The sequence below is a fragment of the Lepisosteus platostomus genome, chromosome 9 (assembly GCF_059453375.1).
Source record: "Lepisosteus platostomus isolate fLepPlt1 chromosome 9, fLepPlt1.hap1, whole genome shotgun sequence".
NCBI classification, from domain to species: domain Eukaryota; kingdom Metazoa; phylum Chordata; class Actinopteri; order Semionotiformes; family Lepisosteidae; genus Lepisosteus; species Lepisosteus platostomus.
This window is the reverse complement of record NC_142619.1, coordinates 44,641,199-44,658,506: the sequence shown is the minus strand read 5'-3', so window position 1 is coordinate 44,658,506 and position 17,308 is coordinate 44,641,199. Positions and strand designations below refer to the sequence as shown.

At 36.9% G+C, this 17,308-nt stretch overlaps 1 protein-coding gene across 2 annotated transcripts; it reads right to left on the bottom strand.

Moving 5' to 3' along the window:
* Positions 1-443: 443 nt before the first annotated feature.
* On the bottom strand, positions 444-17,005 carry LOC148655056 (cadherin-related family member 3-like). 2 transcript variants are annotated; one of them, XM_088645176.1, is made up of 19 exons: positions 16,845-17,005; positions 14,781-14,983; positions 13,280-13,448; positions 12,459-12,544; positions 11,120-11,217; positions 10,692-10,793; positions 10,202-10,347; positions 8,881-9,070; positions 7,324-7,489; positions 6,427-6,529; positions 6,223-6,321; positions 5,722-5,960; positions 5,113-5,281; positions 3,798-4,054; positions 3,083-3,276; positions 2,627-2,640; positions 2,502-2,530; positions 2,355-2,403; positions 444-1,832 (listed from the first exon to the last, which is right to left on the bottom strand). In XM_088645176.1, exons 1-19 carry the CDS (start codon positions 16,906-16,908, stop codon positions 1,489-1,491), a joined length of 2,721 nt encoding a protein of 906 aa, XP_088501302.1. In that variant the 5' UTR covers positions 16,909-17,005; the 3' UTR covers positions 444-1,488. The 2 variants fall into 2 exon arrangements, 1 of the variants encoding a protein (XP_088501302.1); XR_015941179.1 differs by lacking the exon at positions 2,627-2,640 and having other exon boundaries at positions 1,787-1,832; positions 3,069-3,276; positions 16,845-17,004.
* Between the last annotated feature and the right edge of the window lie 303 nt (positions 17,006-17,308).

The following is a 17,308-nucleotide window of genomic DNA, read 5'->3' as shown; positions in this document are numbered from 1 at the left end:
GTAGGTCTGATCACAGACAATGATGAGAGGGCCTACAGGGAGGAGGTTAATCTCCTTACAATGTGGTGTGAAGACAACAACCTCACACTCAATGTCAGCAAAACTAAGGAGCTTTATTCCTGAGCGTAGAGTGGCAATTCCAGTACTCCCCCTGGAGAACGAGGAGTAGACAAGCTCCCATGACCCAACAGGTCATGGAGCTGTTCATCCTTTCACAATCTCTCTGCCTCATGCCGCAAAATTACAGTCAAGGTAGACCAGTGAGATCACAGGACAAGACCTCGTAACTGCTGGGTCCCTGAGCTGAGTGCCTCTTTTGGTTTAATACCTGAGAGCTGAATAAACACTATTGGTGAATATTTTAATGTTATTTCCAAATGGCCTTAATTACAGCAATACATAGTTAAAAAGTATCAAAGTATAAAAATAGAGTATCAACAACCTCGTGAACTATTGTTTAATAAATTACAGCTGGAAATAAACATGTAAGACAACAGGTAACTGCTGTTAAACAATTGTGTGTCTTGTGTCAAATCACTTCTTATAAAAAGCTAACAGTAAAGGACAAAACAGTTAATATTAGTATCTACAATTTATTAAATGTTTCTAAAAGTATTATAAAATTATACAAGTTTTTTTTAATTTGAACTTTCTTATGAGTCCTGATTGAGGTTCACATTCAAAATCATAGTCAAAAGCTTTACACTGATCAGGAAAAGTAAACTGCTTCATAAATGAAAAAACATTTTCTTACTTTTCTAAGTAGTGCTTTAAAATGGTGAATCACCTTGCTTAAGTGCTTTCATTGGATGAATCACAGTCATGGTATTTGAGGAAAAACTGTCTTTTAAAGGAACTCAGGAGTGAACACATTGATTTCTGCTGTGTCAAAAGTGTTAAGATGTGAGATCTGAAAAAGGTGGAAGACAAAGTGGTGCACAGCCAATGCTTTCCAAAAGTCTCACAGTGTTGCAAACTAATCAAAACTATCACAGAAATTGTCATTTAGTACAACTTACACTGATTTTTAGCATTGAATTGGCACGGATTTGTCAAAGAGTCCAAAGAGTAATTGCTATTAATGTATTTTGTGTTAAGTTGGAGTATTTTAGGCCGGCACAGTGGCTAGCAGTGCTGCCTCGTAGCACTGGGTCCGTGGGGTATTATCTGTGTGGAGTTTGTATGTTCTCCCTGTGTTTGTGTGGGTTTCCTCCAGGTGCTCTGGTTTCCTCCTATGGTCCAATGTCATACAGATTGGTTAATTAGTTTCTGGTCAACTGACGCTGGTGTGTCTGTGTGTGTGTCTGACTGCCGATGGACTGGCGTCCTGTCCATTGTGTACCCTGCCTTGCGCCAACTGCTTGCTGGGATAGACTTCTGCTCCCCTGCGATGCAGTGAATTGGATGAAGAGGTCCAGAAATGGATGGATGAAATATTTTGGAGATTTCAAAACTGAAGAAAAAGGACAAAAAAAAAGCAACAACGTTTTAAACTTCTGAGAGGTCTCCGCTCTCCAGAATGGGCTTCTCCGGGTCTTTCTGTTGAGGCTTCAGTGCTGACTGCCTTCCTGCCGGCCTCTGTGTCAGACGGGAGTGCCAGCCCTTGGGGTCAAGTGGGATCTTGTTCTCAGCTTCCTTCTCATCTGGTTTACTAGCCTCTTGCCCCTTTGCTGTGCTGGCCCTTCCTTTCGGTGTGATGGGGCTGGGTGGCTCAACGGGGATTATAAGTGTGCTGCTTTCTGGCTGTTTGAGCTGAGGCTTTGTGATTATCTGAGTATCCTTCCACCTCCTCGCTCCAGACTTGGTGTTGTATTCATAGATCTTTCCTGTGACTGAACACACCACATAGCAAATGTTATCAGATCAGGCAGGCTCTGAGTATCAGTCTCTAAAGAGGACAGTTATATAATAGGGTTTCATTTTATAAAGCAGCTGTTAGAGACTGTTTTTCTTATTGGCCTATGGATTGTCAATCAAACAGGGAAATAATGGAAAGATAAGAGTAGATAGCACTTCATTTGAAATATTTTTTTATTATAAACTTGTTTTTTGACAAAGTATTTATATTGTATATCCCATGAAGGATATGTGTTGAAAGAGCAAATTTATCCTGAAGCATAGACCTGCTAAGCTGTCCATTAAAACTTGTCACCCTTGGTTGAATTCTGACAAATTCTGCAACACAGCTTTTAATTAAATGGCTTCCAGAGAATCTCTATACCTGTCGCTTATTTTCCATTCACTCTTGCTTTTCCATCTAAAACCAAGGAAATATGTACAACTTTCTAGCTCTTTCTGAAATAAAAACTGTATATTATTTTTAAAAAGTGGCGGTTGCAAATAAGACTTCTCACCTGGATCGACTGCTTCTCCATCAAAGACTGTGTTTATTTTGGTCATTTCCTAAGTGAGAAAATGATAAATATTTTTAGTAAATATTAATCATTGTAAAGTAGCAAACAGCTTGAGAAGTTTTTGCTGTGAAGGTAGAGGAAACTCACCATTACAACTTCTTTCTTGGCGTTATTGCCTGTAAGTTAGTTAATAATTCAATCAGTAAGTAAGCATTTTCTTTAACAAAATCACATCGATAATACATTCAAAAAGTCAATTATTAATTCCATACCTGTTTCTGGGATCCTGTCAAATAAAAAGAGAGATGAAAATTACTCGGGAATACTTTTTAATTGAACAATACTAAAACCTGAACTATCTAGGAACAACTGAAAAAGAATTGCTCGACACATTTTGAGATTTGATACAGGTTAAAACATATGTGAGAAACCACAGGGTGTTTCTTAACTTAATATTCGGTAACAATTAAGTGCAATATCCAGAGACACTTAGTAATTGTGGAAGGACCACTACAACTGTTGTTGGCTGAATAAAATGAGAAAGGTACATCAAAGGTGTTATCTTTGTACTGAGGCAAGACAAAAGGGTTTCTTAATACTCTCACTAGAGAGCCACTTTGAGAGGAACACCAGTCCTAAGCTGTAAAGCACTATCACAAATGTGGTGGAAGAAAAAAAAGCAATAAAAGATCAGAGATTTTGGGACATAAAAACTTAAAAGCACTCACAGTGATTCCTTGTACTTGTTCACTCTGGGCACGCAACAGCTGCAGTCTTTAGTTGAGAGATACTTTCCCAGTTGATAGAGTAAATATCCCAAAAGCCCAAGCAAGATCATTGAGCCCAGGGCAATAATAAAAGGGACATACCATGCAGTGGATGAATACACATTCTCTTTTTTGGTGATGTATGTAATACTTGGCTGCAAAATAAATTATGATAGGTAATCCTCCACTCACTACTTTACAATTGCTACAGGAGAATGTTGTTACAAAATGGCAAAGTTCGAGTGAACTGCCATTATTCTTAGTTATAGACAGAAATGCCCAGATTAGTCTGCAGTTACAAATTCACTTTAATATACAGATATTAACGATTTCATCAATAAACATAATAGATAATTTTAGGAATTACTGTAGAAAAAGTATAATTAAGTATGATTTAGATGGATATCATAATTAAAGTATCTAGATCAGTGGTTCTTAAACTGGGGTGCACACACCCCCTGGGGCTGAGAGACATGCCAGATTTGTTTAGGTTAATCATTGCAAACACTAATGACTTAAATACATTTTTTAATGTGTGCAAAAACACATTTTGAGAACAAAAGGGGTTTAATACTGCAGTAAAGGTTAAGAACCACTGATCTAAATTGAGCCTCAATAATGTCTGTACACAAAAATGTAACACTCTCAACTGAAATTCTAGATATTGTATACTTACTGGGGTGGTAGTTGAAACTGTGGTTAGAGATGGGTTTACAACTTGAATATTTATTATAATTGTGCCAGTCCCAACCAGTCCTTTAGGTTGACGGGTCCCGACTAGTAGGTTATCATCAAAGATTAAAACAGTGAGTTTATAGTTCCAGGTTTTGTCGAGCCCACCACTGTAGTCAAAGGGTTCTTTGAGAATCAGCCTAGTGATGTTTGTTCCAGATGTTGGTGAAAAAACAAAGTGGTTGTTCACATTACTAACACCTGTAAAAGCCATACAAAAATCATGTGAATGAATTTAAAGTATGCTACTAATGGAATTGGTCTGGAAGTTGCTTTTGGTTTTGTAAAACCAAATATTTTCTTTGACATACTTCATTATCAGGTAACAAATCTGTGAAAGATATTGCATAGGTATTTTTCAAAACTGACAGACAACCAATCATGAAAACTGCAGCTGGCCAGCAGAGATCATGCCAGAACTTAATTTTAGAACTTAATACTGTAACGCTTACGGCCGACAGGCACTGTGTAAGAGCCGGCGTACCAGAGCAGGTGACGTCACCGCTCTTCCCTGTGATAGCAGGACTACAGCTACTGGGCTGTAGAGAGATGTCTCTTTGGCTCACCGGGCTGGGTCGCTGCTGAGAGACGCGGGAGTCCCGGGTTCGAGCCCCCAGACGGTGGGGGGTCGACCTAATGTGACAAGGGCGCCTGCCTGAGCCCCCGTTGCGTTACAATACTATGTATATGGTTATGAAAAGTGGGGGTATTTAACAGAAGTTTGAATTCTAAACGAGCACTTCTGCTGTCCCACATATAAATACTGTACACGGCAGCTGCTTCTAATTCTGTTCTTCTATTCTAGCTCCCATCTCTCCATCCAAACTTCACCTTTGAGGCTGCCTCCCTGGTTCATTCCTTGTGAGTGGGGTTGTGTCGGAGCTGATCTTCAGCCACCACCTTAATCGGGTGAGTTAACACCAAACTATTAAGTATGTTATTACTTTATATTCTTATTTGATTGTTATTAGAATTTGACTGAACTACTGATAATACAAGGGGCAAGTAACACAAACCTACTCAAATTCTGTATTAATTTGATTGTTCTGCTACAAGGATGTTAAACTGATAATGGAAAAAGTTTTATTTGAATCACAGCTAAAAACTGAATTCAGTAGTTCCTGCCTCTGCTTCTGATCTAGGTTGTGGCAAATTTTATTTGTCTCTATTAGAACTCAGAGGTGTGGTGCTTATAACTTTGAGTGCCTTCGTTATTGATACAATTATCTGTAGGACAAGAATGTAAAAGCAGAAGATACCTTTCATTGCATATCTAAAGGAACTGGGAGGAGAGTCCAGATCTGTGCAGGTTAGGATGAAGTCTCGTAAATTTGTGCCAGGTCGGAGATCACTTGGGATAATTAAAGTAGTACCATTGGGCTGACAGACTGGTGGCTCATCATTTACTTCAATTATGTTTATTATTACCTAAAAGAAAGAGCATAATACAAACTTATTAAAAAGTTTGTTTTTAAAAAAGCATAGCCATCCCTTAAATTCTTTGTACTTATTTAAATTAAAGAAAGGTGCTGCAATTTCATTCACAGTTTACAAAATCTGGCCAAACCATTCTTCTCCAACTAGTAAATATTGTCGAGGGGTCCGTCTTCCACTGATGTCCTATCCATTTTGTCCTTTTCTTAAATAAATAGCATTTGTATTGAATTACTATATAGGGTATATAATATAATTTATAATCCCACCTCAGAAATGTGAAAAATGTATTTATTTATAATTATTTGATATCTGCTGCACTTCAAGGTAAAAGCACAATGAAAACACCAGAGAAGCATGTTTTCATGGTGCTTGTTAAGATGTAAGATGAGATGTAAGAAAGAGGTCTGTTTCCCTTAGGAAGGTGTACATACTGTTGCTGTAGAAGTGAGGGGCTTAATCGGATCTCCATCCACAGCCTCTATGAGCAGGTCATAGCGCTGTTTAACTTCATAGTCCGGACGTACCAAGAGTTTTATTATCCCCTTATTGGGATCTATCCAAAATATGTTGCTCAATCCAAGAGTGCTTCCACCAGCTGCAATTGAGTATGTTATCCCAATGCTGGGAAAATCTTCATCAGTTGCATTTACTACTCCAACTGTTGCAGAAGCTGTAACACATACGTATGTTGCTAAAGAAATGATTTGCACTGTACACACAACTTAATATAAAAATACAATTGCTTTTTTCCATGCATACATCTTTAAAAACATACTTTTAAACATATTAAAGGTTATGCTTTGAATATTGATAGGTGGTTAACAATATACAAAATGTAAACTGTTTGCTAGCATAATAAATTATTTTGGAACAGATGTACATCCCAACCATACATTTATAAAATCAGTATGATTTATTAAAAAATTACTCACGTCCTTCAATTTCAGAAACATTGAAAACGTATAAACTTGGGTGGAAAACAGGAGGATATTCATTCACAGGGGTAGTTGTTACGTAAATGTATGCAGTCCCTAAAGTGGACAAGAACAGAATTAATTCAGATCAGATTCATGAAGAACTGCCATTCTGTCAGGGTATACGAATCATTGTAGACAAAGTTAGAAAATGGCAAGTACCTTTCATCTGAGGATTGCCTAAGTCTTCAGCGACAACAGAAATACTGTACTCATTACCAACATAGAAATTATTTGGGTCTTCAATGTCTAGACTTCCGGTTAACTGTAAAGAAAATAAATAATATTGTGAAAATGTGATATTAATCAATGATACATCCCAGTGCTCTATCACATACTGTGTTCTTATATTCAGTAGATTAGATTCCAGTTGTAAAAGCCTGGTGTTAAATTCATGCTATGGGAGCTGTCAAACATACATAGTTCTTTCTTAGTGTAATTTTTTGTATCAGGCCTCAGGTCTGTATAATAGCAGTATATTTTGCTCTCTTGGGATGGAATTAGAATCAAAATTCCTAAATACTAAATACAGCCCAGGAATTAAAAACAGCAAAAAAGGCAGGGAGATATAATGATTTAATGTGTTTGTATAGTAGGTAAGGTATAGTCCTTACCAGCTAAGTTATAAACCACAACCAGTCATAAGGTTCTGTTCTAAAGTTTAAGTTATTCTCCTTTTGCATTGTATTGGGTAAATCTTACAGCTTTACCTATTTACTCCATATTTAGACAGTACAGTTAGCTTTTTTTTTTGGAAAACATCAGAAATTGGTAAACGGGACACTGTATCTTTCACTGTAAACAACACTAAAGCAAAACTCAATTTCCAAATTAGTCCAAATTGTTAAGATCTAGCAACCACTTCAATATTTACATGTATTAGATAACTGTATTTAACAAATAGAATAAGCAGAATTTAGACAGAAACGCCTAGCACTGTTGAATCTAAACATAATTCATTCAGTGTTAGAGCCTGCATCCTGTTGGTTACACTGTAAAATGAATACAAGGTGTCAATAAGGTACACAAGGGTAAAACTGCTCTTGTTGTCCTGATTACCACAATATTTCCTGGTTCTTTAGTGCTCCAGGCAAACATCTGATTGCAACGCAGGCAAGACAAGTTTGTGAATTTGAACTGGTTGTTGGCAGGGTCCACATCTATATCTGTGCATGTTACAGTGGCAATCAGAGCTCCCTTTACTTCTGTCTCCGGTACTTCCTGCCTAAAAAAGAGAACCATGAGATGTAATACATCCAGTATGTCTCTGAAGTATCCATGGAAACCCTCCAGTCAGCTTTTTGAGTCTATCGCTCTTGTTCTCTTTGTATTTAGGTTTAATACACATTGTTCCTGTGTATTAAACTGTGTATTAGTCTGAGGGGAATGTAAGGTGTGGTAAATTGTTTTGTATTGTCCTGAATTACTTTGCACAACTCAGCCAGTCTTAATGTAGCGAATGACAAGGGTCATAAACGTTACTTTGATTGCAGTTACAATACGTTTATGTACTCACAAAAGAGTTAGCATCTGCTGTGTGCTCATCTTTATAAAACATATATCGTATACATTTTTTATTTTATATATTATATACTGTATATATTATATATAATATATAATATCCTAAATTGAAAATATGACAACCATATAATTCTAACACATAGATGGTAGACAAATACAGTGTTTTTCATAGTCTGGAATAAATGATTGGGGTGGTAAAAGCGTATGAGGTTAAATGTATTTTGTATCTGTGTTACAAATTCATGATTTTTGTGATTAGAAACAAAAAATGAACAACAATGCATAAATGTGTCCTCTGCTTATAACCCCGAGGGGAAACCAGTTTGTTCTTGTGGCCATGGACCACTTTATGCACTGGCTCAAAGGCTACAGCCCTGTCAGACCAAGAAGTGGATATGGTGAGAGATGCTCTGATTGAAGGATTTTTCAGCAAGTTGGGCCTTCCTTGGAGGTCAAGGATATACAGTATCAAACCATGAGTCAGCGCTTTGGAATCTGAAGCTGGAGCCCAAATGGATGGGGATGTGGACAGTAGTGGAGCAAGTGAGAGAGACCAGGTATGGAGTGTGCCTGCCAAGACCAAGACCAAGACCAGCTGGTCTGGTAAGGTAGCTAGACTGCCAGCCTCCTCTTGTGCCCCCAGCCCAAATCCCTGTGAAGGGCAAAGGAAAGGCTCTGTTTTAGAAGCAGAGAAAATGGGCAGTCCACCTCCAGGTCTACGAAGCTATCCTTGGGAGTGAGGACTCGTGGAGGGTGTGGGGTTGCTATCTAGTGTTCCACTGACTCGGTCTCAGACTGTTCCACTTCCCTCTCCACCTTCATCCTGGTTTCTATGTACAAAGGGGTTCCCCCATCTTCCCTTTCTCTGTCGCCACATTGCCTTTATAAGAAGGACTGTGGTCCCTCTCTCGTTCTCACACATCCACTGTAAACTAAACAGCAGTAAAACCCCTGTTGTTGAAATGAAGACTCCTATCTCCAGCCTGCTCACTGCTGCTCATTGATGAATCTAGGGAGCTGAGCCATTCACTGCCCTACTGTAACAGTATTATCCGTTTATTTTAATTTAGTGGATGTTTTTGAAACATACTGTACCTTTGGGCAGCAGGGTTACAATCCGGAGGATTGTCATTGATGTCTGTGATGTTGAAGGTGAGAGTTATAGAGTTCGTGTGAACTCCTGGGGGGCTGTATCTGGCTGTCACTAGCACCGTTACGAGTGGACTGTCTCGAAGCGGCTGGGCATCGCGGTCCATCCTCATCGCCACGGTAATAACTCCACTGTCTGAAACACAGATCATCACAGAAGGACAAGCACTTTAGTGGAACTCAGATCTAATAGTGATATAATAGTTCAATAGGGTTTCCTCATCAGGGATTGCAGAATAGGTCAAACTTGTATTTTCAGCCTTAGAGTGGCAGTACTGAAATCAATTCACATTGGGATATAAATTGATTTGTTGAGAAAATCCTGGGTGAACAACTTTTCTTCACACTTATTTGAGGATCAGGAGTCAGGTCTGTTAAACTGACCTACTGGATTGCACCTTACAGTTGCAGGCAAGGAAGGATCTATGTCCAAACCAATAATTTTAGGAAAATAATATTTAATTATTCAATAAATATTAAGTCTTTTGGCTTCCAGAACCTGAAGCACGTGCTAATTCCCAAGTTTCTACTGTCTATTTCAAAACCTGCCAGGAAGTCTCTTTGACGATTCCATCAGTTGAAAGCACAGAAGGAAAATTTGGTTGTCAGTGCCATAAATGTCCTTAAATATGGTAATGAAGTTCTTAAATATGGTAACTAGCCAAAAGACGGTTTCCAAATCAAGACATTTAAAAACAGAGAAGGAATAAATCCAGCAGAAGACTTTCGAGGCAGAATTATTAAATTGTGGCCTCCCTGCTTTTGCTCTTAAATACTGTGGCTAACCCGGTTCTGTGTAAGCAGCCTGGGGAATAACAGGCTGGAGATGACTGCTGCAGACTCACTGACAGTTTTATTGCTCTTTTCATTACAGTGAGGGATGCTAATCGCAGAGCAGGAAAGTAGCTGGAAGGGCAGAGGGAGAAACAGAGAAGCAAACAACTGCTGGACGCACCAGAGGGGAAAGAGATAGAAAGGGGATTCCTCCTTATTTTTATAAAGAAAGACAGTGGGAAAGGGTGAAACTTGAGGTTAAAGGGGAGAAGTCACAGGAACAGTCCAGTACCATGGGGAGCAGAAAATAATCATCTGTTCAGAAGAATATCTATAATCCACATAGAGTTCTGAATTATATACACTGCTATCGTGACTCCTAAGGACATCAAAGAATTGAAAAACTAAAACATAACAAATAACACCACCGAGGATTCATGTCGAAATGTACAAAACCCTCATATAGCGTTGTTCGCATTTTTAATGTACTTACATTTGTTAATTGCAAAATACTGAGTGGGACTTAAACTGTAGAGCAGGTATCCAACATAATTAAAGCTATCGGGATCTTCAGCTGTGATATTAGCCACTACTTGTCCAGGAGGCAGCTCCTCGGGAATTGTAAAAAATGTGTTTTTACTGGAACGATAGGAATAAAAATAGTGCATTAGCTTAACAGCAAAATGGATTTTAAGTTATTTACCAAACTATAACATTTAAAACTGTTGAATACTAAGTAAAAAAACTCCAAAGTACATATAAATTCCGAAGCAAAACCTAGGTTTATCTGCATATCATACATTATCACCACAGTATCTAAATAATTAATGCATTTTACATATTTTTTGGGATGGATATTCTTCCTGAATCCAAGTCGTCATAAAAAATTCCAATTTACAATAGGAAAAAAGCAAGGATCCTGTTTACATTAATGTGTAAGCAAGCCCTCTTCTTTCAGTGAGAATGTGATGCGAGAAACTCACATTTTAAACTGAGGCTTGGCATCATTAGTGTTCACAATGTATACGATTACTGTCTTCACAACAGTGTGTGTCCCATCAGTCACCGACATGCTAAAAGTATAGCTGCAAATCAAGCAAAAAATGATTAACATAAAACATTTATTTGCAGAAAATATTACAATTCAGATAAACCGGGTCTTCTTCACATATTGAAATTACCTTTCACTTGAAATGAAGGCCTCATTTAATGGCCTGTGTCAAGTTTAAGGGGGTCTGCCTCATACACTTCCTTTAAATTATGGTATGTTTTGGTAGAGATAACATCAAAAGTTGATGTAGACATAACATTCAATAATTGATTGATTACCTTAATCAAACATTTCCCGTTTATTTTGCAAAACAACCATTAATAGCACAATAATATGTGAAAATAACTTTTTCTGCTTTACCTTTTATTCCCAGTCTCATAATCAAATGTTTGTTTTGAGGCAATAAATCCATTTCCTGGGTTAATGCTGAAGGCAGGGTTTTCTGGTTTAAGTGAAAACTTAAAAAAAAGAGAAAGCAAAAAATACTAGTTTGCTAAGGTTCTTGGCCTTCATGGGTTATCATGAAGAGACTCCCCATAAAATATCACAGTTAACTTCAGTCCTCAGATTATAGATCTCATTGTCACCACAGATAAAACAGTGTGTCCCATAGTGCACCAGCTCAACCCATATTAGTCAGAACAATTGCATGCTTGAGAAAGTGCAGGCCACAGAAGGCCAGTGATCAGACCTACTCTTGTACCTTCAACACCTTAGAGCTCAACCTTCACTTCAACAAGTGGCTTTACTGTTTGAGTCACACAGCTAGCCTAACAAGGGTTGTAATTTCACATGTGGAAAATATAATCACCTTTTTTTTATTAGAATATTTGTTTTCTCCCATTTCTATCAGTTTCAAAAAAATAATTCTTTATTCTGTGCTTTTGAATAGGTAACTTCCCTCTTATAATAACTTTTGGGTGCCCTACCTCACATCTTGCTGACGTATCTCCTCTCTCTTTTTCCTGTACACCAGTGGTTCCCAACCCCGGTCCTGAAGGAACACTGTCTGCTGGCTTTTGTTCCTGGTAAGCTCTAAATCTCCAGTGGTAATTGATTTAATTGATCTGCTCGCTCATTTAGAAATTTATTTAATTTATTTTCTTTGGCCTGTCTTGAGTGTCAGAAATACCTAATGTAGGTATTGAAGTTGTCTCCAGCTTCAGCATACAGAACTTTATACAGCCTCTCCTCAATTTGATTGCTGTTAATTCTGATTAGACAGCTCTGACCAGTTTAATTCATGAGGAACAGCCACAGGTGGGAATGACACTCTAACAGACAACTTACATTTCAGGCAACACATCTGAATGAGGGACGTTCTGAAACTCAGAAACTCAGAAACTGGTACAGGGCTGATACCAATTACAAATCCCATTTGATCAGTGACCTGAATTCAAGTTTGCAAACATAAACCAGATATGAAACTGAAATTAATTAACCTGTTATTAAGATCTCAGCTGGAGAAAAAACTAGAAAACATGGTGATCCTCTGTCCACCATGGATCACCACAGGAAACACTACTATATACAGCTGTAGACTCTCTGGCTGACATTTGGTGCTCTGTACTCTTTCTTTCCTCCGCTCATTCCTTAAATAAAATCCCTCTATATATTTTTACCTATGTTGTAAGAAAGTAAAAATAGGTTTGAAAATGTTAATTCCCTAAAGCTACCAATGCAAACAAAAGCAAATTACCGTGAGTGGTTTGCCTTCAGGATCAACTACATTAGGCTCATATAAAGGTCCAGGTGGTGTACCCTCTGGAATGTAAATTAATAAATCTAAAAATATAAAACATTTATGGTCAATACTGCTTCAAGTAACACTATAGATTAAAGATATTGCTAAGAGATTCCTCTAATGCAGGTGCTTTTCATTTTGTGTACATATATTTCCTAGCAACAGAAACTGGGCATGTGACACGTGTGATGACATTTTATTCGACTATACTAATCTGTAATGTAGCCATAGTACAGCACTTTTATCATTCACAAACAATTTCTTCCATGTTTCATTTAAAATGAAATGTTATCAACACAGGCTATTATCGACACAGCTGTTATCAACACAGGGTGAATTGTGGGAGCCACAGCAGTCAGCCCTTGAGGCTCATCAAAACTGCGGATGAGCTTAACTCTTTTCCCATTGGACATGCAAAAGTACATTTGCTCAACATTTCATTGTGTAGAAGAATGTTATACACATTCTCATTTTTCTTTCCTGCGTTGGTATTTTTTCTGAATGATTCAGATTACAGTGGAAATGTTTAGAGCAGAAGCTGAGTTTTGTGATTGCTTAAATAAATAAATTGCTATAAATTTAATTTAAAAATGTGTTTCTGTGTCTTCCGCTTTTCAGTTGTTTAAATAAGCTAATATTTGTGTCTAAGTGTTTATGAAAGCACTCTTCTTTCAAATAATGTTCATTTTTTATATCAGCTTTGGGCTTTGGGTAATAGTGAAAGTAACAGAGCAAAATGTCTTTTACATCAGTCTTTTTGTTATTTAACTACCAACCTTGGTTATTCAAATTGTCCAGAAAAACAGGGGGTTCATCCACATCTGTGAGGTACACTGTCAGTATTTGCATGTTGCTGTCTCCTGTTGTGTCCACAGCCAGAATTGGCAATTCAAAAACGTTGGGTGCTGTTTCAAAATCAAGAATTGGGTTTCCAGTAATCCTCACCTAGAACATAACATGAAACTAAAGCTCTGATTTTAGAGTAAATAAAGAATCCAACATAATTCATAACAATGTTTCAACAAGCAAGAACTACTCTTCATGATTCCTTATTGTTATTGTACACTGTTTTTAGATTGCCAGAAAATTTGTGTCTTGCTCGTGATTGATGAATTTGTGCTTAGTGGCTATTCTTACCTGACCTGATTGTATTTAGGACCTGGCTGTAAATGAAAGGACAGAGAAATGACACTCTAAATTCATGAAAGATTTGATAAAAGCTCATCATGAAATAAAGCAATTTATGTAGTCATATTTGTGGGTTTTTAAAAAAATGTTTTTTGGAATTCTTTTTGTAAGCATGCTAGGCGGTTGCTCACTCTTTTTTATTAGGATGGATTTTGCTAGAGACCAAAACATATATGTTTTTTCTATTTCATAGTAGAGTGGTTGAGTGCAAGTGAAAATTGTATGCAACAGATAAAACAGTTTTAACCAAAGGCAATGACATAAAATACAACAACTGCAGTAATATGTCAGCGTTTAGTCTGAAAATAGATTCATTTTACTGAGAAGTTTGATTTAGTAAAGATTTGGTATACCTACAGTAAAAATGAGACTGAACACAAAAATAAAAAATTACATAAAAAGTTAATTCCAGTGGCAAATGAGGGCTGTAAGCAGGTCTCTTCTCCTGCTTTCCCACCTCTATATTCACTATCTGCTTTTCTGTTCCTTGCTGCCACATACTGTATATCACTTGATTGTGGTCACATAAGTAACTGGTCATCTTCTGGGAATTTTGTCTGATAGTTTGACACATACTGTCCCTACACAAACCAGTCACCTACAGTATCTTTGCTTCCATCAGGTCAAGAGTTTTGCTTAACATTAGATACGTCTTCATAATAATAAATCCAAATCCAAAGAGCTTTAGTTTAAATGTGGACCTAATTGATCCACCACTGCTTCCACCTGGTTGATGCACAGCTGACAGAATAGTTGGTTTCATATTCATAGTGTTATATGCTCTCAGTGGCTAATACATGTAAAATTAGCAAATAATGAAACATTCACAATAAAACATCTGACCTGAATTACATGCAGTACATAAGAACTTATGTGTCTAATGATACTTCTCAGAACCATTAGAACAGAATTGCCAGCAATTAAATAATGAAATAATCGCCAACAATGAAATAATTAGTCTTTAATTGTTAGTTATACCTTAAGGAAACATGTCCATCCTAGACTGGAGCTAGGCTAAAACATGGCTGTATTCAAATGCCAGTAACTAATCCTGTATACAGCACAAAATTAATGTATGTCCTAACTTACCTCACCACTGTTGAGTCCAGTCATTGAGACTTGAAAAGCCTTAGTCAGAGGATTTGAGTTCTGTATTGTGGGATATTTAGGTGCGATACTGGCTCCTCCAGAAATTGTCATTTGGAACTGGGCCACCACAGTACCAGAATTACTGTTTTCTGCTACGTTTGCTGTGCTTGGTAAACCAGCAAATGAAATAGTTCCACGTACACCTTTAAAATAGAAAAAAAACAGAATTTTGTTGTAACTTGTTTTTGTAATTATTAATTGAGTCTCAGATTCTTCTGTTTTTTGTTTTAAAGGCATTTTTTTATTTTCTGAACAGGTTGCACTGTATTTTTTAGTTTTCTTCATCATCCTGAATCTCACTATAAAAGCCCATTTTTGTTGTCTCGATCTATAAGTTCCTCTGTGTGTTGTATTTCTGAGGTACAGTAGTGAGAATGTATAAATTAGTCCTGGTGAATGCCAATGCAACAAAGGAAATTAATTGTGGTTGACCCAGTGAGGCAATTCATAAAATGTTAGAAGTTATTTGTTATATTGTTGGGTTACAATAACAAGGCCCACCAGTAGCTCTCAGTGGGCAAAGTACAGAGTTGAGAATCCCTGCTTCCTTTCTCATGGGATTCCTTTCTCATGGATTGCTGTAATATTTTCCCTCTTTGTTCTTATAGCCATTCGCTTTTCAGTGGAATGCCAATATGCATATTGCAATGGTTATATAAATAACTAAGTCTGTACGTTTTCTATGGAACACATAATGTCTTCTGAAAAAGCTGTTATGAAGTCATTTTAATTTGTTTTCTCAGTAAATACACTTAAATCTACCTTTGTTTTAAACATACACTTAGTATCTTATAGTACTGCTGTTCACAACAAAACTGTGGCTGCCTGTATTGACCCATACTACAAGACACTGAAATGTTTAATTTGTTGTTTGCAAAAGGTATTCTTTTAATGTTTCAATAAAATTATCAACAGAAAAATAGGACCTTACAGATCTACAGAAACAAAGCCTGTAAATAATAGTAAGACTCTCAGTAAAAAGAATGAGCCGACAGTATAGACAACCATGATGGCTGTGAGACTTATATGACATGCTTGTCTAACAGAACTTTGGAATTTGTGTGGTTCTCTAATTGCGGGATGTTTGAGAGAAATACAATCAGCTGAATTTTGGAGAAGTGTGAATAGTTAGAAGCTGCAGTCAAAATAAAAATTAATACTTTCTCATACTGCCTTTATTACACCTCTGGATGTATGTATGGACAACATCAAACATCTTCTTAAGATATGGAGTTTGGCTGAAAACTATTCTATATACACAGTATATATGTATTTTTTATTTAATATTGAAAGTTGTTTTAAACTATTTCACACTTAACTGATCTTTTAGACCTCTGAAACAACAACTATAAAGAAACAAAGATAGTTCTTTTATATGTTTTCAAACATTATTGCTTCCTAAATTCAAATTCTCAATTTTCAATAGTGGTGTAATAACAAAACTACCGAGGCTGAGAAGATGTAATATACGTGAAATGTTAATGATATGACCTGACCTGAATTACATGCAGTACATAAGAACTTATGTGTCTAATGATACTTCTCAGAACCATTAGAACAGAATTGCCAACAATTAAATAATGACATAATCGCCAACAATGAAATAATTAGTCTTTAATTGTTAGTTATACCTTAAGGAAACATGTCCATCCTAGACTGGAGCTAGGCTAAAACATGGCTATATTCAAACACCAGTAACTAATCCTGTCTACAGTACAAAATTAATGTATGTCCTAACTTCAAATTCTCAATTTTCAATAGTGGTGTAATAACAAAACTACCGAGGCTGAGAAGATGTAATATACGTGAAATGTTAATGATATACAGTACGACAACATGGTGATAATGTATGCGTAAAATATTTTACATGTGAAATATCTTGTGTTCATGGCAAGCCCAGCTCTCATCAATTAGGGTGAAAATAAGTCATATGAAATCTGTTGTACTATTTTTAAGTAGAAACTAAAAAAGAACATCATAAAAGCCATTTTTAAATGGACTTACCTTGCATTGCCTCAAAAACCAAGAGTAGGTATATGAAAACTCTTAGGCTGGTCTTGTGGTCCATTTGCTTATTTCCTTCTTGCTGTTCTATCAATCATTCCTAACACACTGCTCAGTCTTGGGAGAGTGGAGAGGCCAGTGGAGCCACTCCCAATCTGTTTCTATGGCCCCTGTTTGTATAAACCACATTATGATCTCTTGAACCTTCCTTGTCAAATCACATCTACAGGAACTTATTGACATAATTTCCTCACAGAAGCAAGGCCTTGACTTAAAGTAAAGTGATCTTTTAATTTACTATGGCGTAATTCAACCCAGTGCTAAAATAACATCCCTTCTTCTTTCATCCCTTTTTTGGGACATTTGACAACTGTAACAAGTCAATTATTCGAAAACTGTAATACGTCAGAGCTTATCCTGGTTTCCAAGGTGTTAAGTTAACAGAGAGACCATGCATACACGCC

Bases quoted from the DNA above. Each gene is read 5' to 3' on its own strand.
- LOC148655056 (XM_088645176.1), bottom strand. From the start codon at position 16,908: ATGGACCACAAGACCAGCCTAAGAGTTTTCATATACCTACTCTTGGTT. The intron at 13,449-14,780 runs GTAAGTTAGGAC...GTTATGTTCTAG, and splicing joins CTGGACTCAACAGTGGTGAG to GTGAGGATTACTGGAAACCC. The intron at 5,961-6,222 runs GTGAGTAATTTT...TATGTGTTACAG, and splicing joins TGTTTCTGAAATTGAAGGAC to CTTCTGCAACAGTTGGAGTA.